General features: G+C 43.7%; 1 protein-coding gene across 1 annotated transcript in view; it reads right to left on the reverse strand.

Annotated features, from left to right (window-relative positions):
- Positions 1-3,455: 3,455 nt before the first annotated feature.
- LOC131287385 (neuroligin-3) overlaps positions 3,456-26,838 on the reverse strand; it is a 46,787-nt gene continuing 23,404 nt past the window's right edge. The window contains exons 2-8 of the mRNA XM_058316430.1: positions 14,969-15,186; positions 14,617-14,766; positions 12,600-13,665; positions 11,463-11,581; positions 11,064-11,324; positions 9,019-9,951; positions 3,456-3,739 (exon numbers count right to left, since the gene is read on the reverse strand). Coding sequence (XP_058172413.1) covers positions 3,456-3,739; positions 9,019-9,951; positions 11,064-11,324; positions 11,463-11,581; positions 12,600-13,665; positions 14,617-14,766; positions 14,969-15,186 — 3,031 coding nt within the window. The remainder of the gene's footprint in view (positions 3,740-9,018; positions 9,952-11,063; positions 11,325-11,462; positions 11,582-12,599; positions 13,666-14,616; positions 14,767-14,968; positions 15,187-26,838) is intronic.

The raw sequence follows: 26,838 nt of genomic DNA on the forward strand, positions 1-26,838 counted from the left end.
GTCGTATTATTGTGCTCGTGGGGCATTGACGGATCTAGTGGACACAGCATTTACAATCAACCGCTTCATGGTTCCGGAGAAAATACTGCATCAGACAGTGATTTATTAGTATCGGCATTAACGCCTATCCGTCTTTCGTTCATCAGTGACGATTCAGATATCATCTGGATAAACTTGATGCCTCAAAGTGTTAGGTTTTGCAGGCCAATTGTGATCGAGTTTGCGAAAGAGTCAAAAGAAAAAGTTTTACAAACAGTAGACGAAATCAAAAGCCAAATAACCAGGTTAGTTCCTTATACAATTCAGCTAAATGAAACAAGTAATGTGACGGTAAACTATTCATTTTACATGAGTTTAATTGATGGAAAAATTTTGGCATATTTAACCGACACTCTATCTATGCAAACATGTTGTATATGTGGTGCAAAACCAACCGAAATGAACAGTGTAGAGCACTTAGAAAATGGATTTATTCCAACTCCTGAGAATTTATCTTATGGAATATCTCCACTGCACTGTTGGATCAGATTTTTCGAATGCTTGCTTCACATTTCGTACAGAATTGAATTTAAAAAATGGAAGGTTACTAAAAATTTTAAAAGCATGTACAATGATCGAAAAAAAATTGTATTGGAAAAGATGTACAAGGAATTTGGTGTAAAAGTAGATGAACCAAGGCAAATGGGTGGAAATAGTACGACGGGAAATGTTTGTCGTCGGGCTTTTTCAAACATAGAAAAATTGAGCGATATTTTGCAAATAGAAACAGAACTCATAGAAAGGTTTCGAAATATTTTAATAGCCATCAACTGTTCACAGCCTTTAAATCCAAAAACTATTAGTCTATATTGCAAAGATACATACAAGTTTTACATACATCATTACAATTGGTACAAAATGCCTTCCACTGTCCATAAAGTTCTTGCGCATGTAGGTGAAATCATTGTAAATGCCCCAGCTCCATTGGGATCCTTAGGAGAGGAAGCAGCAGAAGGTAGAAATAAAATATACAGAAGGGATAGAAGAGAACACGCCCGTAAAATGTCACGAGAATTCAATATTAAAGACATTTTTATGAGAGCATTACAATCATCCGATCCATACATTTCAACAATATCTCTGGCTAAATCGTTGAAAAATAAAAAACAAATTCCATACCCAGACGCAGTAAAAACATTCTTCGTAGATTACAGCTCCTCAAATAGTAACAGTCCCTTGCCAATTCAAACCCAAGAAGATGATGGTACAAGTTCAGAATATTCAGATAGTAGCTCTTCGTTAGGAGACGTTATGTCCGCGTTAGATGCTTTGAATATCAATTATATTCCAGATGACAATATTTTGAATGGAAGTTTGTAGTAAATTTAGTTTGTTTTATATCAAACTTTAAAAAATCTTTAAGTTAGTATAAAAAAAAAAAATTAAAAAATAATGCACCCATAGAAAATTCCAAAAATATGAGGTTTTTGCAGCGCCACCTGGCGGGATTGTCCCGAAACATCATAATTTCGTGTAATATAATAGTATTACACGATATTACAATGAAAAAATTGCAAAACATTTGATTCTGAATTTTATCCCGGCAATTTGCTCTTTTCGCTCCATAGTGCATTGGCGTGATATTATTTTTAACTTGATCCATTCATGGGCGCATTGGGGCGATGGATGTAAAAATTAACAGAGTCTCGTTTGTTTTCTTTTTGTTGCGCGTGGGAATTTGATAAAGGATAAAAAGGGTTGCCACTTTTGACGGGTGGAATTAAAACGAAACTTTTTGCAACCCACGCATGCAATCGAAAAGTACCGTAAGCTTCGGCACCGGGCGCAAAAAATGGCAAATGTGTTTGCACAACGCTAAAAACGCTGTGCTAATTGATTGGTGAAATAAAGTTTAAATGGACTGCGCTACCGTACGTTACCGTACGTCGTACGATGACACTTGCGCCGGGTGCTTCATTGCGAAGGTACATTCGGAGTCGTCATTTTACCGACGGAAGAAGCCGGCTAGAAGAACAACTAGGGCAGTGGGAAGCGTTGAGCAGCTTGTTTCATTTTAATTGACTCACTAAAACTCGGAGTGCGCTACAATAGGAATGCAAGTCGAAGGGAAGCGCGTTCTAACGAGCGCATGTGTGGGGAAGCACTTGAGCGAAAAGTTCGTTTGCTTTCAGAAGTTTACAAGAGTGTCGAGCTTATTTGTTTTATAGTTTGCGGCAGCGCCCGGACAAAGTTGGTTTTAAGTTCGGTAAGTTTCCTTGAGTATGTGTGTGTGTGAATCAGAGAGGGGTGTAATATTTTACTGAGAGTGGAAAAGTTGGTTTCTTTTCTACCCATTCGCCAACATGAGTTTGTTCATGAAAACTATTTGCATTGGGAAACATGAGTGAATTAGTTTTAAAGAAAACAAAATCATAAGAGGATAACATCTTGAAAACTGCATTTTATGTTGTTTTAACGATGTCTGCGGAACACTAAATTAACTAAAACGAAAAATTAGAAATGTTAAATTAATTCCTACACTGAGATTTTCTTTACTTTTTCGCAAAATAGAGTTGATGTCGTTAATTCTAGTTTGATCGTACGTTAAATCAAATCTTTATCGTTGAATTCAGTGCTTTTTTAAAATATCATTATGGCTTCGGGGGCTAAGATAGTTAAATATGAACTTTTATACGTTTTTCATACGCCATTTGAAAAGAAAAAGAGAAAAGAGCAGGATGAGAACGAAACCATTCCTTTATGGTATGGTTTTAAAATTCGACACAGTGTTTATCCTTTTGCCATCCACGAGTACGGAGTGTATTACCCCCCCATATAAAACGCATCGATTGCTGGAATGAACCATAAAACCGGCCATAAACATCGTCAAACAATCGCGCGCACATGTCACATGGCAAGGAAACGGATGGGAAGCGCTCCAATCGCCTATGAAGGGCAATCAAAACGGCAGAAACAAAGCAAATGGCACTCAAAAGGGATGCGCTCGATCGAGATTCGACCGACCAGGCGCCTCCATTCGGGAAAAGCGATTATCGGAGACAAAAGCGGAAGCAAAATAGACGACCGCTGTGATGGGATCGGTTTGATGATTGATAGGAAGGGCATTATGCTAATCCGGCCCCGACACGCTCGTGGAGTTAACGGAGTGTGGAATTAAGTGTGGCCAGATCGACTGTCCGGGATGGGGTTTTCCGAGTTTATCGGTCGCCAATGTGTGTGTATGTGCGTCGAAGATAACGACCAACCGTCTGAATTGAGGTTAGTTTTATCGATTGACCGAAACCGGAAAGCTCGGGGTTTGGGGTTGAACTTGTGACGACTCAGTGTCCGTTGCCTTGCCCGGCCTTTCCTAAGCCGGCGCCCTGCGGGGCCGAGTCACCGTTTCTGGGTGGGCCTCGGTGCCACAGAAGCCACAGGACGCCGTCTCAGACCAAATCACCGCAATCGGTATGCGATCAGACCCGCATCTCGCTCATGGCCGCGTGCGGTAGCTGCTGCGGGCAGGAGTTGTTGTTCTTCAGATTTTGTGATTTTAATTGCGTTAAACTATCTTGATGCTGCTGCTGCTGCTGTCCATGGTGCGCATGGTGGTGCGAGTGGCCGGACGAGACCATTTGCTGTTGCTGCTGCTGCTGCTGGTGGGTGGCGAGCAGGGGACGGTTTTCCGGCGAGGCTTGCGATGCCCGCATGTGGATGCCGATGGCGGTTCCGTTTGGTGGTAATTTAATTTGTTGCACATCTAGAAAAGCAATCGAATAATGGGGGAGGGAAATGTAAAACCTCTATGTGGGTAATGTGTGCGTGTGTGTGTGTGTGGGTGGGTCATAAAGTGCGTGTGTGTCTGAGTTTGTTCAGGGGTTTGCGTCCGTTTAATCAACCCTCCTACGGTGACGCCTCCGTTAAGCCTACGGATTTTAATGGCTTGGAATAGGATTAGTTTTGTGTGTACCGATGTTCCCGACCGTTTTCACAGAGCGGATTTGTTTGGTGGCGGAGTTTGTATAAGGCACCTCAATCAACTCGCGGCGCCTGCGAACACCGTGGGACCCAAATCGACTAACAAGCCGGTCGTTCGGTGACCGGGATTTACCAACGCCCGAAATGTGCGAACAAGCTTCTGCTAATCAAAACCATGTAAATATCCTACCGGAAATCATAGAAAAAAAAGCACACAACCGAGAGAGTGTGGGTGAGTTCGAACACCGGTTTTGCCAGAGTGGTCAAATTTGATAATCTTTAATTAGTAATTAGCTAAATCGCCCAAGCCTCGTCGCCCCCGTGCCGGTGTTAATGTGCAATTATTGACTGATAAGCGTACAAACGGGAAAAGATAAACAACTTCATTCCGCCCGGGGGCGCTTAGCGCCCGTGCTGCGCTAATTGGGTTTTTGGTGTGGAGGATTTCAATAAATCTATCGAAATAATTAAGTGTGCCGGTTGCTGTTTGTTTTGTCAATACCTCGGGCTAGTAATGATTTGTAACGGTGGATTTTAGGTTAACTTCCAGTGCTATATCTAGTCATTATTCGAATGAAAAGGTAACAAAATGTAGTCTGTCCCGGAAAGCACTTTAAATTTGTTCAACCCTCATGGCTACGATCGCATGCTCGGGTATGGTTTGCTACATTTAAAGTTGTTTATTTTCTAGAATTTTTGTTTTTGAAAAACATACTAAACATGAACGTTTTCAGGGCTCTACAACTAATGGAATGAAAAATACAGAGCGTAGGACGTTAAACGTAAAAATGTTAATATGTTGATATTCTGAAGTGTGATTGAATTTTATTTGCTTTAGTTTTTATTTTTAAGGGTTTTAAACCACGTTACCGATACTTGTTTAGATTACCAAATTTTAAATTTTTTTTTATACACATTTAATTTAATTGGTAACAAAGAACTTTAAACATAATTAGAAACTTTGCCATTATTTGGATCGGAACTAGACATTTTCAATACATCCATTTATCATTTACCATCTTGGAAAAAAAATAAATCCAATCCAAACAAAACAAAGTTTTAGAGCAAATACTTTGATGTTGTGCATAATGAGAAAACGTGTTTGCTTCAAAGATTCATAAAGATTAATTAAGGTTTCGAAAGATTCATAAACGTTTGAAGATTCGAATCCCCAAAGGATTATGAATCCATCTGAATGAAACTTAGGTGATAGATTCATATGAATTAATCTAGCCAAAAGATTCATAAGGCACAACACTATTTCTAAACAATATCTTTGAAAAAAAAAGTTACATTAGTTTAAAATATAAATCTTGAATTTTCTATCTCCAGTTTTCAAACTAAAAACCAATTAATCGCAGGATTTTATCATGTGTTAAAGGCGTTAAATGCATTAATAAACGAAAATTAATCGCAAATAGTTCAGTGCATTACACTACACTAGCACTTTACCACGGAAGGTGCGCAAAAGTGTTTCCTTATTTCTGGCCCTTGAAATATTTAATTTAAAAGTTTCTAGCAGCAACAATGTTTGGAAGCGTTCGCTCGGAGTAAAGTCAAGTGCCAGTGGGTGTAAAGAGAAAAAGTAGTAGTTCCCAAATACCGGTTGCCATGGCCATTCCGAACCGGGTAGGAGTCGCCTGCAGGGTCGGAAACTGTTGATGAAGGGCAATTTGTTCATTTTCTTCTTCGCCTCTTGTTCACTCTCATGTTGCACTCCTGATGACTGGAAACATTCGTTCCGCTGAAGCTTGAGGGACCATAGTGACATTCTCACATCACGGGAAAGGGCAGTGGTGGCATAAGCCTTTACATGGGTTTGTCCTTGTGTGGTGTATTTTTTCGTTTTGAATGGAAGAAAATGAAATTAAGGGAGCTTAAAATTGTACACCAACCGACGCGGGTCCTCGGGAAAACCGGTCGGGGGGCCGTTTAGGTGGGTGAAGTAAAACCACTTCAAAAAATTACTCTGCTCTACGCCTTCGAGTATGGCACACTCGGCATGGCGGCGAGGCTGCCCTGGGTGTGTTTAATTTGCCACGCGCACCAGTGCTTCGTGTACTTCCGGCGGCGTTGGTGGTGGAGCCATTCGCTAATCACTTTATCTTTCGTGGTTACCGGAAAAGCCGTCGGAAGCGGAAGCGGCATCGTTTAAGTATTTCCGGCCTCACCCTCGCCCCTTCCCAATGCCCCATGTGGCCCTCGTTCAGGTTCGAAGGATTTTCGTATGGGTGCTCAACAGCGACAGTCAACAAAAAGCTCCGTGGTACGCGTTGCTATAATGGCTGCAGGGCGGAACCGGGGGTGGTTTCGGTTGTTGGGGGATGGGGTTTACAGTTAGAGCGAAACTAGTTATTTGCCGAGCGTAGTTTTGCCAGAAGGTTTGTTTAGTCAGGATGGGGTAGGTCTGTGGCGGCGTGTGTGGGTATATTTAAGGATGAGCGTAAACGGGCGTCATCACCATTATCAAGACACAAAACTACGGGCGCTGCCGGAAGGGGCTGTAAACGCAAAGGGGGTGGAGGCACGCATTAAAGACATGGGTGGAGGCAGTGAGTGAAAGTATATTATTGCGAATAATTGATACAAAATAATAGTCTTAACAAATGGCGCCTCACCACGCGCATTCTGCTTCGGAACGAGAATTTCCGCTTTACGGAAACGGGATAGCTTCAGACGGTAGGTGTCCACGTGCGGGAGGAGGGTTGGAGAATGGGTAGTGGTTTTAATTTGATTCATAGCTCGTAGATTGTTTAACACTAAGGGTCTTTGTGCGGGGAAAGCGTCGGAAGGACACGGGGTTTTGTGGGAATGCTTTTATGACGTTTTACAGCGATGGCTCACCGGGAACGCCATGGTAAGAGTGGGGAGATGGGGGAGTGGAATGATGTCCGCGTTTCGGTCTTTCACGCTTGGAGGAGTTTTATTGTTTTGCGGCACGATGGTGAAAATGTGTTACATTGGGCGGAACGTAAATTGAATCATGGCGGAGGTGCTGTTTTCCGTGACAAACGTACGTCACGGGGTTTGTGTCGATTGATTGCGAAAGTTCTGCTCACGAAGCAAATGTTTTCGTTCAAATATTTTTTCTAGCCCTAGAGTTTCAGTAGAATTATCAAGAAACCCAAGTAGTACTTGCTGAGCTTACTCTGAAATAAAACTTTTCATGTTAATCGTTATGCAAAGTGGATTCAAAGAGCCCAAGGGTAGATTTTGGTCTATTTTGTGATGCTTTTCTTAAGAAAATGATTGCACAACTCTTACAAAGGTAGCTCTTACGAGCTCTTGAGAAAATGTAAGGAAATCATCAAAAATTGAAACATTTCCTGAACACATTTTTTATTATGAATGTTCTCACGTATAAAAGTCACCAATTCATGTTAATCGTTATCGTAAAGTGGATTTCCAAAGTGCTCAAAGCTAGGTATTGGTCAATTTTGTGATGCTTTACCAAGGAAAATGATTACAGCGCTCTTGCAACGTTGCAGAAGCACTTTAGAAAATCAAAGGAAGTAATCTAATATTGAAACATTGCCTGAACACATTATTTTTATAATGAATGATCTTGTCAATAAAAGGTAAAACAAAACTGTTCACTTGCATACACTAGTAAGCAAATTTCGCACCTTTAAGAAACAACCGAGAACTAGAGATAAACATTTTACTTTTATATTTTCAGCTACAATTTGAGAATCTAGTGTCTGTAGCTTATTTTGAGAGGTGACCAATTTATGTTTATTTGAAAACTAACAAAGTTAAGAAGCTCTATACATGTACTTGAACCAAAATTTAAAATACGTACCAACAACTAAATACTGTTCAGTCACTCTGTCTCTATTTCTCAACTTTACATTAAAATTGCCTAATGCTTGAAAATTAATTCACAAACCGTTCGTGTTAAATAAAAGGTCCCGTTTGTATTGGTTTGAAACATCGTTCATTGGTTTTTATTGAGTGATATATTTTTTGCCTTCTGTCGTTTCTTGTTTTGTTTGTTCGTTTTAAACTTCCGCCCGCTTACAATGCCCTGTGCTTTGTTTCTGGTTTCCTCTCGCTCTCGAACTTCCCACCTTTCCCTAATTTAACTATATTTACTCTATTTAACTAGCTCCATCACCAGTTTTTAAAACAACTATCGCAACCTGCGCCAAGATGGCGCGCGAACGTAACAGTAACGAGTTCGTAGCGAAACAAAACGGCTACCTAAAGAAACTTAGGTTCCAGCGTTAAACGTACGGTACAGAAGAGATCCAATTACGTAGGTTGGTTGAGTGTGTGTGTGTGTGTTTCAGGAGTTGTGTTAGGTTCTTCCATTGCCACCCCCTGGTGAAAAGATTAGTTCACACAGGGAAGTTCGCTCACTAACAATCAATCAGCTAACAGATAACGAGGAAGACACAGCAGTTTCCACACAAGGAAAAAAGCATGTCCCGAAGGTAACAAAAATGGCCGAACGAAGTGAGCTCCCGAAGCCTGTCACTCAGAGATTCTCCCTCTTCGGCAACCGTACACCCGAGTGTTCTTTACATTGTCCCGCGTCCCTGTACCTCAAACCCACCCCCTTGGTTCCTTCTACTTTGCTCCACCGAGGCATCCGGAACGACCGAACGAATGACGTGTGCTTAATTGTGTTCTCGATCGCTTTTGCGGAATCATGCCCTCTCCACACTCGCTTCCCTCCATCAGAGGGCAGAGTTGGGGATGGACGGGAGATGGTATACGGTTAGTTTTTGTGTGTGCAACCGGAGAGTTGTACAGGCGTCTGGGGGGAAGGATGTGTCCCTCTAATAACTGATTCGGTTCCGGTGCTGTTTTGTTCGTTCAATGCCAGGCAAACGGAAGCGCAATGGAAGGAAGAAGGTGTTGTTTGTGAGTGTATTAACGGTCGATGGCGGGAAGACAATCACGAGAGAAAGCCATTGTTGATGGTCGAGGTGCTAATGGTCATGGTAGTGTGGTGTAGAAAGGTGCACGTCCGAATGGTGATGGTGATCGTGAAGGTGGTGGTGGTGGTGGTTCGTTTTCATATCGGTGTAGTCATGAAATCTAGTCTCACTTTACCTGTGTTGGTGCCGGCGGAAGCTGCACTCAGTCCGGCGCCGCCCACGCCGCGCGGCAACGTCATGCACTCGTTCCGGTTGTAGCTCATCGGGATGTGCACTTGCTGCTGATGTTGTTGCTGCTGCTGCTGCTGTTGCTGCTGCTGCTGTGAGCTGGGCTTTGGCAGTGTCATCATGCCGCTGACGAACGTCCCACCACCCCCACCGGCGCCGGTGCCGATGAAGGTGGAGTTCTTGATCGGAATGGCGATGTGTTCGCTGCGCGGCGGAAGCTTCGTCGTACCGTAGGACGTGTTGTTCGCTTGCAGCGACATCTTCGTCACGTTCGACTGGCCGAGCGGGGCCGGCACATTGCAACTTCCACCGTCCACTCCACCACCACCACCACCACCACCAACATTCCCAACCATATTCCCACCACCGCCGTTACCGCGACCATCGACACCGCCACCACCCGGTGAGCCACTCTTCATGACGCTTATCTGCATGGCGTTGGTGCAGATGTGCGACGACTTGACGTCGCCGGCCAGGATGAGCGCGCCCGTATCGTGGTTCTCGACGTCCACGATCACGTTCGCCGACTGCGAATGGCCGAGATGGTAGTGGGCGTGCTTAATCGGATCGAACGGACCCTGCTGGTGGAGGCCACCGCCCCGCTGCTGGTACTGTTTCTGCAGGCTCTTCACCTCGAGCCGCGTCTTGTCGCGCTGGTAGTACACGCCGGCGAAGATGAGCACGTTCAGGATGAGCAGACTGCAGCCGATCGCGATCGTGACGCTGAGCGCGGTCGAGTAGGCGGCATATCCGGCCGCCTCGAGCCCGGCCAGCGTGTCCGTGGTGGCGTTCAGGACCGTGACCGTCGGCGCCAGTGCACTGTAGTTGCCGACCGGCATGCACGTTGTTAGCAGGACTGGCTCGGCCGTCGTCATGCCGACTGGAAGCAGAGGATGAGCGGTTAAAATCAAGCACAATGCCACTTAACGTTGGGGAAGTAAGATCTATCCTTGACGCCTTTCGTTAGTGTCATGTGAGCCACTGGGAGACTCAAATCGAGCACTTTCTTTGAAGTCCTTAACTGATATTTATGGATACGCAAGGTTGTTTTTGATCCAACTTTATCTGATTATTTTCTCGTTTCCAACTGTTTTGGAGGACTCAGTTTCATCTAAGAAATTGTGGAATAAGAGTTGTAGCTCTCACAGAATTTGATGTAATGCCTGCTCAAATAAATTCCTTAGGACATCGTATGCAATCAGAAGAGCAGTTTACATATTTTGCTCTTCTATTACAATTATATGGAGTATTTAATAAACGGACCATTCATTATTCTACAACGTGTCTAATTTCATTATAAGAGGGAGATTGTTCAGACAAAATTGAATTGAAATCTGTGCCTAAAAGTATAACGCATCATTTAATACTTCAAATGCTTATGTCTAAGTACCCATAGATGCTAATCTTACATTTGCCTATATTCTGCACAGCGCAGTGTGACTTTACCATAATTCGAATATCTTGAAGGGAGGTTAGAGTCATTCATGTTCGGTATGGTAATAAGTACTCGCAGATGTGCTCAGAAGCTAATTATTGCTATTCATTCAATAGTGTAGCGACGTTCAGAAACGTTCAAAGGAGCAAAACTTTCAACACGCCAAAAATGCCACTTCTGAGCCGGTTAAATAGTAATTTACCTGATACTTGAATGAATACAACACTATCCGATGGAAAATAGTGAGGTTGACTTGAACTGCTACTTTTACTGCGAAAAAATTAGCTGAGCATAGATTCGTAATGTACCTCAGCGCGAGTACCGTAATCAAATTAACCTTTCACGATCACTCGTGCAAAAAACTCGTTTAGTGGACACGTTAGAGCCATTCCCCAGGGGATGGCAACTAAAAGCTGTCTGGCCCGGCATCCGCCTGGTGTGAATTAATTCATCAGCCCCAGCGAGGGCGACACAAGACACGAGCGACCTAGCGGAATGTGAATTTCGAGGAAAAAGCGGCATGAAGAACGGTGCAGAGTTGGTGCAGAAAAACGTACCGTTGGCGTGCAGTGCGTGGCCTAGTTCGCCGCCCGTGAGCATACCTCGGCGCTTGAGATTGTCCTCCAGGTAGTTGAGCCGGCCGGCGAACGAGTCCGGTTTCACCAGACCCTCGTACAGGTCCATGTCATCGTGGTTTTTGAAGAGATTGTGCCTCGCTATCACGTCCTCCATGCCGGCCTTGTGCAGCTCCGGGATCAACCGCAGCCAGATCGACAGCTGGTGCGCTCGGAAGTGGTTCTTCATCCGTGGCTTCATGCCTACCATCATCATGTGTGTGTGTGTGGGTGGGTGGGAGGGTTTCGGACGATGGGAAGAGAGAAAAAAGCAAACGGACGAACATTAGCACACGCAGCGAGTGCGTTGGCTGGCCGGGTGGGCTTTTAGCGGCCTATTACCAATTTCCAAGTATTTCTGATGGACCGGATCGTACTCCTCCCAGTTGATGCTGCGGAAGCGGTTCCGTTCGCGTGACGCCGACAGGATTGAGTCCTGTCGATGGTGCTCGTTTGGGTTGCTGAAAGCGAGAACGAGAAGGGAGACATAATTAAACACATTTTGCCAGTCGAACCTTCGTCGAACCAAGCGTGGCCGGAGCCTCGAGTCGGTGCCCCATAGAGAGTAAGGGAACAACAGTTAATTACACCCTTGCTCGCCGATAAACGCGGATTTGGGTGTGGATTTAGAAGAATGTTTTTCGGGTCGAATGGCGTTTGGTTCTTTGAAGTTGGAATTAGCTCCAGTTATGGTAGAAATTAGTTTACACGCTTGACACAGCTGGATCGTGTAACGAAGCCGAGTACATCCTCAGAAAGATTCAACAGGGACTCAATTTGATGAAATTGTGTGCCGGTAACGGATACATTGTGCTCTGATAAGCATGCTTGGATGGTGTGGAGAGAGCTCTTGCTTTGATAATTGCTAGTAGGATAAATGTACATGGTACGGTATCAAAGGCTTTGCTATAACATTCACATTATTATGTTGTTATCACGTGTGGAGTTGGACAGTTTGATAATGACACAGGTCAGGTCATTTACATTTACAGACCGGCCCCGATTTTCTTGATCAAATGGGCCTTTGAAAACGACGAAAACATCGGCTAGCGTTCAAAAGCCTACTCAAGACTTAATAGATACAGAACAAACGATACTTATACAAATCAATGGCCATTAATCGTTTTATACTTTCTTTTACCTTTCTGGTGTCTATGCCGTGTAGGTTTACAATAATACGCTCAGTTCTTCAATTGAAAGACAATTTTGATTGAGTAAAGTAGTCTGATGCGGGAAGCCTGCACCAATTCGCTTATTAGTCCATGCTCGAATCTTTTGTCATACAAAATGCATTTAATGCTTTGGGTAAAGAACCACGTTAGTATAAACTAATTTCGAACTAATTTCATGCGACACAAATCGAGGTCGACGAAAACCGGAGCCAACTTGTACTTGTTCGCATCGTATATACAAACGGTGTCGAATTTATTGTCGATCAAAGTAGTCTTGCTAAAATTGGACTGTCTGAAGAAATCTTACCCTGTTCGCGCGAAGTTAGCCCAGTACACCATGATAGCCTCCGAAAGGGCCACCTCCGACTTGGTGTAGTTCCGCGGGAAGTGATTGAAGCCGTCCACGAGTGGAGCGCCGAACACGTACGGTAGGTCCTCCCCGTGCACCGTACCCATCCGCTGCGGGTAGTCCCCGTCCTTGGTCTGGTAGTCGAACACGTAGAAGAAACACTTCGGCCCCGACGGCTCCTGGCCGGGCAGTGGCGGCGGTGGGGCCAGCATGTCGCCGGTGTGCACGAGTGGCGCAACGAACTGAGCATCGGACAGCGCTGAGACGGCGGCATCGCGCATATTGATCGGGTGCTGCACGGTACGCTCCCAGTCCGTATACTCGTTCACCACCGTGTAGAAGATCTCGCTCAGGTGGTAGGTGTACGCGTTACGCACGTACGTCCGCAGGATCTTGTCTCGTCGCTCGCCCTCGAACCCGCTCTGAATGTCGGCGGCACTGAAGCGCCAGAGAGCCTCGCCGGTGACGACGCCGAACAGCAGGTCGTAGCGCCCGGCCGCACCTTGCGAGCGCTTGGAGGTGCCGGCTCGGACCGGCAGCTCGTCGATGTCCTGGTTGGACCGGCCGGGTCGTATCACCACCCCGTCCACCGATGGACCGAACGCACTCAGGAAGCTCGGTGGCTGAATGTCGGCGGCGAACAGCTCCTCGAGCGGCACATCCCGCAAGCAGTCGACGATCAGCTCGTGGTTCTTGATTAGATCCTCCGGGATCGAGCAGTTGACCTCCTTGGCCAGCTTGAGCGCGTACACTACCGGGTCTTCGACCAGCGCCCAGGACGAGTAGGCCGAGCCGGACAGCAGGATCGCCCGGTGGAACAGGCCCGGCACCATCGTCGGGGACGTCATCAGGAAGTTGATGCAGGCTGCGCCACTCCCGTGCCCCGCCAGCGTCACCGTCGACGGGTCGCCGCCGAACTTGGCGATGTTCTGCTGGACCCAGTGCAGGGCGGCCATCTGGTCCATCAGGCCATAGTTCGCCACTCGGGCGCGCAACTGTGGGCTGGGATTGGCATTAAGAAAACCTGCGGAAATAGCAACGGAAGGTGCTCTACAGTGTCTACATTCTCATAAGGTAAGTTATATGATTTTTTGTACCCTCTCGCCCATACGTTCAAGATGAAGTTTTGTACTCCAATTTCATACGTCAAAGATGAAGAAGTATCGAAAAAGAATATATTAGTTAGGCTCAATTAGTGCTAAATATAATCCAAATATTTTTTAAGGTCCTTTCTATTGATCGTTTCTTTGGAGAAGCACATCTTGGATCGTGAAGCACAGAAAAATACTGTTTGGAAATTTAAAATCTGAAGTGGATTAGCAATAGCTAATGATTTTTGCAACCTTCACCCACATTCAACCTATGCTGATTCATTCGCTACCCAGGAAATGCAATTTAAATTCACCGGATTAAGAGTAAAAATCATCCGACTCCCAATCGGACGGTCGGCAAAAATGAAAGACAAACTCATTCTTTTTAATGTTGATTAAAAGCACATTCGCAATTAATCGGAAAATCAATCAGTGGATTGATTGAGTAGAAGGGGAGGGTAGTTTCTGCGAAAAGGAAAAAAGTGTCTGGTACAGCTATCGGTTTGGAATGTTTCTTTATCGCCGGTTTTGCTCAGTGCCTGAGCCCCGGCTTGGATCTGATTTTTCCTTTCAAGCTTCAATCTAGAATATTCATAAATCAGAACCGAGTTTGACTTTTGCGAATGGATGGGTGGTTTGGGCGGGGGGAAATCAGGCCGGCAAGGACTGAGTGGGAGTGAATAAAGCTGAATGGTAAGAAATTAATCATTTTGCATGATTGATGAATGGTTGCACAGTTATTTGCGGCATCGTTTTTCTTCTGCCCGATGCGATTTAGCGATGGTGGTAATTTGTTTTAGGTAGATGTGTTTTCTACTGGCTCGAACGCGGGCTAAAAAAGCTGTTGGGGAAAACTAAAAGTTGTCGGTGATGGCAAAACTTACCCAATATACCTAACCGATAGTTTAACGTAACTACGACTAAATCACTGTAACTGGCTAGTACGGTACCATCGTACGGGTTCCCGCTGTTCCACTCGAACGACTCTCCGTGTAAAAATACTATAACAGGCAGTTTCTTGTCACTTTGAGTGGCTAGAGGAAGGGAGAAGTAGAGAAAAGAAAAGAAATGATCATCAGGTGCGAAGCAAATAGTATTATGTGCTAAAGCAAAGTAGCTCTTGCGGGCGTAAGATTGACCGAAAAATATGGATTATCTTGTACGCAAAATCTACCCAAAAGAGGAAACCCAAGGGGAGATAAAACAGATGGTTTAAAAAAATCGAAAGCGACTTACCATGAACTGGGGCAAATACATTCAAATACAAACAGTCCTCCGATTGGTTCTGTAAAAAAGGTAGCAAACGTTTCAAGTACTCTAGTCGTCCTTTTGGCATCTTATCTAAAGCTGCTGTTTCGTTATTTACATTCGGCAGTCGCTGGGGACAGACCGGACTAAACTTATCCGCTATCCGTATGCCGTCCCAGGGCGACGGCGTGCGGGTTGGACTAAATCTGCAAAGGAGAGAGAGAGAGAAAGGGGAAAAAATAACGATAAGAATCTGCTAACAAGCACACCACCATTTTCGGGACCGAGACTGCCCCACTTTTGACGACCCCGGGAAAAGGGATGAAACCCGACCGGGCGCGGGTTTAGGGTTCTGTTTTAGAAACTGGCACCCGAAACCAAACCAACCCCTTGGGGAAGGAAACCGGTGCGCGGTGATGAGGGTGCAATTTTCTTGGCGGATCGTGTTCGAACCGGGTCGACGCTGACCTCCGGGGCAAACCCAGCGGCGGCTCGAAAGTAGTTTTGATTGGTTTCAAATTTGGTACGGAACGAGGTTCTTAACGATGCACGATTTGGTGTTTTTCTGTCAGCTAAAGATGGAAGACGAAACGACCCACCCAGTTGCGGATGTGTCTACTGGGACTGGGAAGTGATCATCGAGTCCATTTTCGGCTATACTTTTTATTATCGAGGAACATTCGAGGTTGCAACTTCGGGTAAGCATCCGAATCGCATCGGGAATTGTCAATCGATTCGCACCATCATTTCGACGAACAATGTGCTTTGAAAAGCCATTTGAAATAGATGCTTTCAAATGGGGTTTAAAGTGATTTGTTTAGTTTTTGTGGTTTGAAATGTGCTTCATAACAGGTTTCACGGGAGGGAATTTTGTAAACTGATAGTATTGAAGTTATTCATGAACCCTTTTGTTTCGAAAAACATGCAAATGGATACCATTCGTGGAAATAGTAATTACTGCAACATATTTATATACAATAATCCATGAAAACAAAATTTACAATTTCAAAAGAGGTTTTCCTTTTATTATTTAAATTGTTTGAACTATCCCACTTTATTCTTCGTGCTTGAATCTATTCTAAACGGTATTGGTTCGATTTGTTTCGCACTTGTCGTTCGATTCGTGTGAATGCTAACATGGAATTTTATGCAATACTTCAACATATAATCAGTGGCACACCGTTTGATCTTTGGCATTACGCAAATGCAATATAGTGGATTTTTATCTTCTCTCTTTCCCCTTTCCATTCACTTTGCCTATAATCAGCGGATCATTGGATTGTTTTTATTTAATTTAAAACCTAGACAATTATCCAGCATGTACCATAACGCGATTTCGTGAAGCGATAGTGACGTTGGGAAAAAATTGGTAACCTTTTTACCCTGCCCTTTAATCGGATGCAAATAAAATTCAATACACTGGTCGCAACTAACGATGGCTTGATGAAACGCCCCCCTTTTCCCATGCAGAGAGCCCGACGAGTAGTTTCCAAAGACCGTACACATCAATCGAATCATATCACTGGCCTATTATGGTGGGTAATTTTGTTCGACAAATTTCTTTCCATCTCAATTAGCCAACAAGCGCGTCATAGCGACAGTGGCTGGCGGGCGGGCAGGGTTTTTATTTTCGTGGGGGAGTGAGAAAAATCTACAACTGTACAGAATTTAAATTAGCACCCATTTTAACAGCAATACTGGTGGGCGGGGGGTGGAAAGTGGTTCCGGATTGAATTGCGGCCCGCAACCGGGACGAGATTGATTTGTTCGCGCGCCCGTTCGGGTCGTTTTATTTTACGGATATTTTTTCATTTGTGCCAATCAGGTGCGAAGCGTGGTGCATTGACGTCGCACATTTCACGGGAAGGGTTGAGAGGATGAAAAAAGGGTAAATGCAAGTCAAATTTCCCACAGCCACCGTTTTTCGACCAATCGAACGCCAACTGCTGCTGCTGCTGGGTGAGTGCTGCGGATGCAAATGTGTCTGCATTGGAGCTGATGGAGTACCGGACGCAATCGTACCGCTGTATCATTCATTTTGCGCATCGTTGTCGGGGGGGGCCTTGCAAGGGTCTAGAGCAGTGGTGTGAAGGGGTAGGTTGATGGAATAGTTTTCAATCAGAAAAACAGCATCACGATAATCCATCGGATGCAATCGAATGCAGCCCCCGCATTGTGGAAGGGTTTTCCCCCACCGCCATGACTAATAAGTTGCGCAACGACAACATAACCGTTTCGCGTTACTGATGTGAGAGTTTTTCTTTTGATCTTTCGAAAACATATGCGCTCAACATAAAATGCACGACATAAAAAATTGGTTGATTTAGTTTTGCAATAGTTTTGGGCCGGCTAAAACCGATTAATTTTTAGTTTTTGCCTGCGATAGCTTAATTTATGATTATTGTTCAACGCTATCTTTAATTTATTATCCCGAGTACTGGGGACGATGCGATGCACACGTCCGCTTACACACAATTTCAAGCGATATATTTCATGCAACATACGCAACGATTCGCTCGCCTCGACATGACCGAGCGCTGGACGAGGAATGATTTTATGTCAGTATGGTTTGCGGTGTGGCGCGTTTGTGTGGTAAATAATTATTTTTATACGGTTATTACCATTATGATAATACCAGGCGACCCGAACCATCACAGTGTGTCATCCGGGTCGGCCAACTCCGTGTGCCGTTGTCCAGATGCGTGCCCTTGTGTCACGGAAAGTGTTAGTGGTTTCAGGGGTTTTCGGCTGACATGAATGAGCATCATTAGTGCGTTGAGCAAAGTGCAATGTCGACGGAGGGGCGGTGGGCGACAACACATCCGGCCCGGAAAGCCTCATTTGCTGGCCAGACCAAAATCCGACACGGGAACAAACATTTCGCTTCTACCGTGGCTCAAAAGGTCAGTCAGTCGGAATCTCTGCATCGCTTCGACGTGCGCCGTTTTCCTAACCTTGCCTGAAGCACGGTTTTCCGTATGTCCCGGTGTGTGTGTGGCTTATGTCGGTGGTGGCAAACGGACACACCGGTGCCACTTTTATGTTCATCATCAAAAAAGCAATGTCCCGCTGATGGGATTTCGATGTGCCCGCGTAGTCGTCCTACATCGGCTCGGATACATTCACCCCAAGACGGTAAAGTGTGCGAGTAAGTGTAAGAAAAACACCCTTCGCACCCATCACAGGAACACCACGGGTTGGGTAGAAAACGAGCATCAGTGAAAGCAGGCAAATGTTGATGATGCCGATGCTGTTGATGCCACTGTCAGGTGCGTCATCAATGTTACGGTTATGATTATTACGCGTATAACCGTGCGCAAAGAAAAGAGGTTTAACGAAAACAGAACCGGCTTGGAAAAAGAAGGAAATTGAATGCCGTCTGAAAGTCAACCCCCTTCGGACCATTTGGCCTGGTCTGCAAGGTGCATTTCGCCAGGAGGAAAATGTCAAAACACCTTACAGCGCACCGCCTCGATACAGGGATCGCTTTCACTGGGTAGAAGATGGCGGCCATTCTTCTTCAATTTCCATCGCCCGTCTCATAAGTTCAATGTTTTTGAATGGTACACAAAAACATCGTTTAATGGTTTATTTTGCTCCACTTGGTTTTGTTTTAATGGTTACGCGATGTTGGACCATTAGTTTTCCTGGCTATGGCATTAAAAAACTCACATTATTTTCAGAAAGTTCTATTTATTTATTTACAGGGTGGCATCGTAGAAGTGATACACTTATTTGAGTGTTTTCAGACAATCTTTATGTGTCACATACATGGGTATATTTTGATAAATTAACATGTTTACATTTGATGTACAAAACGTACACTTAGTGTTCAGTTCAGTTTTCTAGTAAATTGCAATGAATTCAACTCGCGAATAATTAAATATTTAGCATTTGCAAGGTTTGAAAAACGCTCAGATTAGACAGACTGTCTGTCTGCCTCAATTAAAGTCTCATCTCAATTTAAGTCGATTATTTGTCTACCGGACCATCAAGCGATACGAGGAGACAGGCACGGTTATTCTAGAGAAGAAACCGGGTAAAAAATGGAGAGTCCGGTTGTTTAAGATATGGGATGAAATGCAGGATAAAGTTATGCGTGCGGTCTGCAACGACTTTCATAAGGTTCTATGGGCAGTTATCAAGTGCAAAGGTGATAGATTTGAAAAAATTAAGTGAAATGCAAGTTTAATAGTAATAGATGCTATTTAAATCGATTTCGAAGAGATATCATACCTGGTTTCAATTTTATTACATAAACAAAGTGTATCACTTCTACGATGCCACCCTGTATTTCATATTTCATTATTTCATATTATATTTCATATCAACTATTCATATGATCAAACTTGAACCGTATTAGCAACTGTTACTTTTATAAATTTCAACTCAACTTGCAGCATAATTTAGTATCTTTATGTAAAATAGACTTTAAGAACCATAACATAGACTTTCAATTAGTAATTGAAAGTTTTGTTGACATTGATCTTCTTTGTATGAATTCTTTCACAACGAAGGTTATACATCTTAAGCTGAAGCCTATCGTTTCAAAGAAATTTGTTTCCTCCAATTAAGATTTTGAAGCTTGTAAACCGACCACTAACGGGGCTATTGACAAGGAAGATGAACTAAGTCCGGGTTGCTGGTTTGTTTCTTGTTATCCGACATGGGATCTAATCCAACCATCCACTCCCCCTCAGGGGATTCGAGGGCGGTTTCACGACTGCAAGCTACAGCACAAATCTCGAACCCAACTGTAAATTTCGAAACAGCTTCAATCGAGGGCGTGACATTCGAATGGAAATGTTCGAGATTCAACATTCGTTGTATACTTATTTTTTTACTTTAATGAACGAAAGGGCATGGTTTTGGGATTGTCCTTTTTTCGGTATTCTTTGATTTGTACCGCCCCGTGCTGGAGGAAAATGGGAAAGATGAGAAGTTTCGTGGATGAACAGCTTCAATGTTGTACCGGCTAGTGTTTGATGTTTCTTAAAAAAACAGAAAATCACATATCCAAAAGCATAAAAAAAACGAAAAACATACGAGTCGAAGGCGGTGATCATTTGTCCGCTGTACATACTGTACTTGTTTTCAGCCCTTGCTTTAATAGGTTTTCTTCGTATGGGTGTTGAATTTTAGCGTCTTTGAAGTGAACACCATGATACGGCCGATAGAAAGACGCCTGAGCTCTACATAAGGATAGGGCGACCATCAAACCAAAAAAAGAAAGCCTTTGTTGAAAAAAGTATGCACCACCCTCCTACAGACAATGAACCTACAAACGAAGGAAAGATTCGCTTCGCTTTAGCTAGTCGACAACTTGTGTTTGTATTGTTTTTTTGATTCTTTTTTGTTCACTCTTATCGTGATCCACCCTGTCTTTGGGCAAATCATGTTTTCCCTGGTGTCCGTTTTCGACGTCTTTTTATTTCTTCATTTCTTCAGTTTCTTTTGCTCCCAAGACGTAGCGCGTAGTCAAGGTTCAAATTTTATTTCCCTTTTCTTTTTCTTTTTCCGTTTACCACGAAAAGCTATGGACTCGGAAAATTTTCTTGACCTCGTAAGGGCAGACCCTTTTCCTCCTTTGTTTCACCCATCGCTTGGTACGCTTTATTTCGACATAAGATTCCAGCCCGGTACCGAGCCTGATTGGAGTTGCTAAATTTTGGACTAAATGCTTAAGTCAGGAGGAAAACAAAAGAAAGCTAGATAAAAAAAAATTAAGGAAAAATGGCCAGCTAGGCAGAAAGCAACCGCAGTGGTATAAAAAAACCAGGCTCTTGAGATGGAAGCAGCTTAAGCCGAAAGATAATCTATGAAGAGCTTCGGCTTGCAAGGCCGAGGAAAGGTGGGATGAGTGAATGGAGAGAGAAGAGGAGATGGTGAAAAAAGTAAATAAATAAACCGGCCCTTCAAGATGAAGGAAAAAGTTAAGACGCATGCCAATTTAACTCCCCGCAGACGGCGAACGGCACGAGGCAAAGTGGTGCTTTCGGGTAAATGGTATCAAAATCCATCCCAATTTGCCGCGGCTTTTCCGACGAGCGAGGGAAGCCTTCGGCGTGGGTGCGCCGCTCGTCATCGTTGTGGCCTTGATACGATTTCTTCTGAGAGAACCCAAGGGTCCACGAACTGCGAAGGCGGATGGAGAAGAAGGGTGTATGTGCGATTTGCGCAAAGCTGATATGTTTGAGAGCTCATGTTATGAAGTTATCTCGTTTGTAAAACATATTGAAGTGTTTCGTATCGCCACTGGCATATGCTTACCAATTGGTGGAACCCGAGGGCCGTAACGGATTTGGCCGATGACCTCGAGAATCATTCGTTTCACTTCTGGTGTTTGGTGGCACTAAGGAGAAGGAGGGTGGTGCACTGCGAGGGTAAACCTTGCCGATCAAAGAGTTGAGCAATGGTGCGTTTAAATTGCCCGGTTATTTCTATTTTGTCGTTTTGTGGTCAGAAACAATTTAATTTTTCCTATGAAGCGCTTTCGGGTAGAGGCCATTTTCCTCAGCCAGACAGTTCTGGCATTTTAATGGAACAGCTTTTAACTGGAGGCTGTGAGGCTTATGTTGAGGTGTTTTATTTAAGGTGCTTTATTATTATTATTATTATTATTATTATTGTTATTATTTTAATAGCCGTAAAATCATGAATCTGTAGCAATGCCGATAAAATATTTATGACTATATGACTCAGGTTATTTGTTTCTTAAATGAAAAAGTTTCGTTGTATCTCGAGCTTAGAAGCTTAACAATTCGAAGGATCCTCACAATCAAGATAACATAAGATGATTCCTTGACGGTGATATCTAATTTCATCCTTGCAGGTCGGTAAGCCAACTCGCCATTTTTCCCCGGGGAAAACAGCGATGCGTGACAGAGAAATGATGTAATGTACATTTCATGACTTGTCTGAACCCGCGGTCGGGAAAATTGTCTTCAGTAGGATCACCACTCCGTCAACGCTTTTGAGCGATTAGACGACTAGTTGAACTAACGAGCCACACGGTATAGAATTCGGCTCGTACTGGAGAAAAGATGAAGTGAGACAGAAGAGTGAGAGTATAGGTAGGAAATTCTGAAAATTGAAAACGTGTACATTTGTGGTGATGATACGAAGTGTTGTGCAATCAGCGAACTTGAAACAGCAACGCGAGCGGTTAACTGACAAGTGACATGTGAAATGTTGTCATTTTGAAGAAGACTGAAGGGAAGCCATATACATTTACTGAAATGTTTTGCTGCTCCATCAACCGCTCCTTATGAGCATGCCTTCATTATAATCAATTCCATTCGAGAGGGAAGAATTCCACACAAACCACGAAAATGGCAATGTTTTAAAAGGCAATTTTAGCTATAGCAAGATTGGGACAACATCTATAAAACATCAGGTTAAACAGAGGTTCATTTGGCTTTCAATTAACGAAAGAAGCATTAAACTTTTGTCAATGTTTATCTTCCCACACCGTGTTGAGTTGCGGCGTGTTTTAAGTCGCGTTGTAAAATCAACATTCGCGCGGTACTCGCGGTGTGTCAAGCGAAGCAAAAATAATCAATAAACTTCTTCAAGCTGTTCAAAGAGCCACATAGAGCGTCAAGCGCAGTTATAGCTTCGAGCAGTACATGACATTCGTATTTCTGAAGCATGAGAGGTTAGTGTACTCGTAAAAGCATCTCCGTGCAGGTGAGGGTTAGCTTGAAAATTTTAGTCGTGGGTATTTGTAACCTTTCGGATATGAATGGAACGTGCGTCAGAAGATAAAACTGAAGGGGAAAATAAAAATAAATCCAAAACAGAATAATAGAGAAGTGGCATGGAAGATGGAAAAAGTAAAGGCTGGAGACCTTGAGACTTTAATGGATGGCCGTTTGCTCAGCATAGACGCACGTACACTGCTCTGGTTTCCATTCATGGTCACCGAAGCGTCCGAGCTCATTCATCATTAATCGTGGCGGCAAAATGACTTCCAAGGCGGGGAGGAACAAACCTAATCTCGCCCACGCTTGCTTTAGCGAGTGAAAAGCTTTTATTTTACTCAGTTAGCTTGTCGAGGGCGGGCAATGTGCAAAAAAGGTTGTATACCTAGCCGCAAAAAACTGACGGTTTTGTCAACAAAAATCCAGGAAAAACAATTTGCAAGAACTTTGAAATCAACGAGTCGGTTAATGAGTTGCTGTATGTTGAATTTGAATAAGATGGATTTCTTATCCATCATTTTACATATTTATTTTCTTATTTCAGCTAATTTGAACCATCATTAACAACTGTTCACCCAAATTAAAGACATGTGATCAAGCTTTGGGCAAAAGATCTTTAATTTTTCTTTAAAATTGTTGCGAAATGTAAATTACCTGGTGGCACGTAGTAGTAAAAAGTAAAATATCTCAATCAATTAAGTACACCCAACGGTTTGACCGACATTGCTGCATTAATAAGCGGTCGAATGATTTTCCAGGCTAAATCGTAAGCACTTGTTTTTCATTCCTAGGGTTTACACTCCGTCGCTTTCGCTGTACAGAACCATAGAACCATGCTTGCTTTGAATTGCAAAAATTCGTGATGCATAAATAAAGAAACGTTTCATTAGCTCGGATTTAGGGCGTTGACCTCCAGTCCAGGGCCCGTGACTGGGGTTTGAACAGAATTCAAATTAGCCATCAAACAGCTCGAGCAGTGGTGAATAAGGTCAGTAGCCACCGAATATTAGCAAAGGCCAGGGACTTCCACGAATATTGACATTTGCTTTAACACTGCCTGAAGGATCATTCCGACAGAAATACGAAGCAGGATTCGGGTAACATTTGCGAGATGTTTCGATTGGAATTAATGAGAAACTGAACTGGCGGAAAGATGCTGGTCGACGTTGTCGAAGAAACCTTAATTAAAACCGTCATGTTTATAGGAGCTTGAGGCGTGACAAGGTATGTTTCCATAAGCAGGCTTGGGATAAATAACAAAAGGATCTGTAAATCCGATTAAATTCAGGGATTGTCAAGGATTGAAAGATTTGAAGGTGAACAGTTGGCATCGCTCGTGTTTGTTTAGTTTTATAAGATTAATTTACTTATGCTATGAAGCGAAGCAAATCTTTGCATTGCTTTTATCTGTAAACTCCAGATTCGCAACGTAGTTGTTTACTTACTAAACATAAAATAATAGTGCTGTAACGTCACGCAATAAGTTGTATCCGCCGTGAAGTGCAATCGAGTGGATCGGGTTAGAATATAAATCCACTCTGACTGCTGACTCGCGAGGGAACCTCTTTGGGTCCATAAACGCTCAAAAATAAAGCGTTGCAAAAGCTTCTATGTGCTGTATGACTTCTAACGCCAGCACGAAAGCCAGTGTCCCTAGATTCCCGATTTTATTGTCACTCACAACCAACCAGAGTGGGCAAGAATTTAGTGAAATCGGTCCGGATTGTTGATTGTATGTACACAAATCGTGGTCCCTAGCGTTGGTGGATTGTTGTATTTGCGTTCACCAGCCGGCCATAATTAATGGAGCTTTACAGCACCACGGTCGAGTTGGTGTGGCTAACCGTGAACGAAATGGGTCTATGTGAAATGCAGGTAAGGGACATACCCGAACAGGCAGTAACACTCCTTTCCAAACCTGAATTGGAGCTACAAACACAATCTACCACTACTTTCTGTAACCTTTGTGAACATTAGAGTAAACATAAACTCGTCGATAAGCTTTGATTTGCAAGGTCCACTCTCCAGTTGCAACTGGAAAACCTTAAATGGTTTATGAAAGTGAATAAAATAATTCAGCACAAGTTATTGAAGAAGCGGGAAGCGAAAATATATGTTACTCACTCTTCTGTGGTTCTCGTATTACTTTACTCTCGTTTTGCTCAACTTGCTGTGGGGAATCTTTTATTGGATTGAATTTAAATCGCTTCATTGGATTGAGATTTGATGGCTCCATTGTAGCATTTCTTGGCGAGCGGGATTTTATGGAGTGGTTCCTTTGGCTAAAAGAATAGAAGAAATCTTATGGACTCTTGTTTGAATCGGTACCGCTTGGCAAAACGAGGTTGGAACCGGAAAATTGTGCAGAACCGAACTCAAGCCACGCTTTTGTTGAAAGAATGTGTACTGGCGGAACGGTTGCCCTTTTGCCGACCCTTGGGGCATCCGAGAAACATTTGCCATTCCTTTCCACACTCGTAGGAAAGTCGGTAGTCTGATACCGGAGGGAAAAATGGATGGGATGATAAATATTTATTATTGACCGGTAATGAAACATTCTATCTTTTCGATTTTAAACTGCTCTCAGCGAAATGTGAAGTACTGAGGCTGGCCTCGAGCTCGTCGATGCCATTTTAAGTAGAAAAATCTCGGTTGGATTTCTTGTGACTCGGTCTCGCCGTGTGAGGGAAAATTAAATTCCATTCCATCACAAATCTATCATCGCCTAGAAGAAGGTTGGAAGTGATGAAGTTTTGTACGTTATGTAAAATTATAAATAAGTATTTGATAGGGAATTTGAAAAATATTTTATTTTGAACCGGAAAAACCTGAATGATCCGGAATGATTTTGAAGTATTTTTAAAGAATGACAGAATTTTCTCATTGAAATCAAAAACATTTTGTCGGGCACATCGGAATAAAAATTGGTTATAAAAATACACGCAACCGCTTCAGACAGAGCTTGTTGATATGTTAACTTGAAAAAAAAAGGATTGCGAATCTATTGCTAAAGCACGCAGAAAGCGCGAAACACAAACATCAAAGAGATCGCCTTCGATCTGAATCTTTACGACCAGCTTCCCCAGCCTTCTTTGTAGGCTCGGTGAATCCTCCGCGTTCGGCAATGGCGAACGGCCGAGCGTGCGTGCATCCGTAATCTCGAGCATCCGGTGGATCATAAGTTTTGTGATTTATTCATCAAAGGGCTCAAGAACTTTTGCCCCTGGCCCATACGTTCTTTCGGTATCGCTTATCGTCATTTCAAACGAGGGTTCACGTAGACACACATCTTACGGCCTCGGAACACACGCTCGAAACGGAATCGGATATCTGGCCTGGGAGTTTCAGCCGAGGGCTGGAATTGCAAATGAGCTTATCGGGCCAGGAAACGGGCCAAAACGGCCAAAAGTTGTGCTGGCGTGGAACCATCATCGGTTTTGCAGCGTTTTTGCTCACTGAAGTACATGTTCAAGGAAGGAAGAAGCAACCGGACGGGAAGGGAACATGAGACATGAAAAGCAGCGTAAATCGATACCGGTGAACGGTACTTTTAATATTGGATATGTTGCAAGAGGAAAAACTTTCCAGTCCTTTGATGCATTCACTCGGGAGGGGCCTCGAAAGTTCATCGTCAGGCAAGTTTCCTCATCCTGAGTTTTCTCACCGTCGGAAGTTGAGCTATAATTTAGGATGGAATTGACGGAAGCTTTCCCGACGGTTTGAGCAGTCCTTTTTGGAGGAGAAAGAAAAACACTCCGGATGGAAAATTGTTACTTTACCAAAAATTATTTTGCTGCTTTTTGGTGAAGAGTTCGTTTTAACCCATGAATATTTAGATGAAACGTGTCTTCGTTTACATCCGCGGCGTTTCATAAAAAGGCCCGTAACCGATCTTCCCTCAAAGTAACACAATTCGTTTCGGTTCGGACACACGTTATGGTAAACCGAACCAATCCTTTGTCGATCAAATCAACCCAGACAGCCAAATGTGGGGTTCCCTTTCCTCCGATTTCGGCGGGGTCGAACCATTCCGCTGGTGCTTGCGGCGAGGAAGCCAAACTTCCGGCGCACGGGCCACGTGTGTACCGCAAAACCCGACAGTACCGCACGCACGCACGCAAACGCTGTGACACGCATTCCAATCACGATCGCAAT

The sequence above is a fragment of the Anopheles ziemanni genome, chromosome 3 (genome assembly GCF_943734765.1).
Source record: "Anopheles ziemanni chromosome 3, idAnoZiCoDA_A2_x.2, whole genome shotgun sequence".
NCBI lineage: Eukaryota > Metazoa > Arthropoda > Insecta > Diptera > Culicidae > Anopheles > Anopheles ziemanni.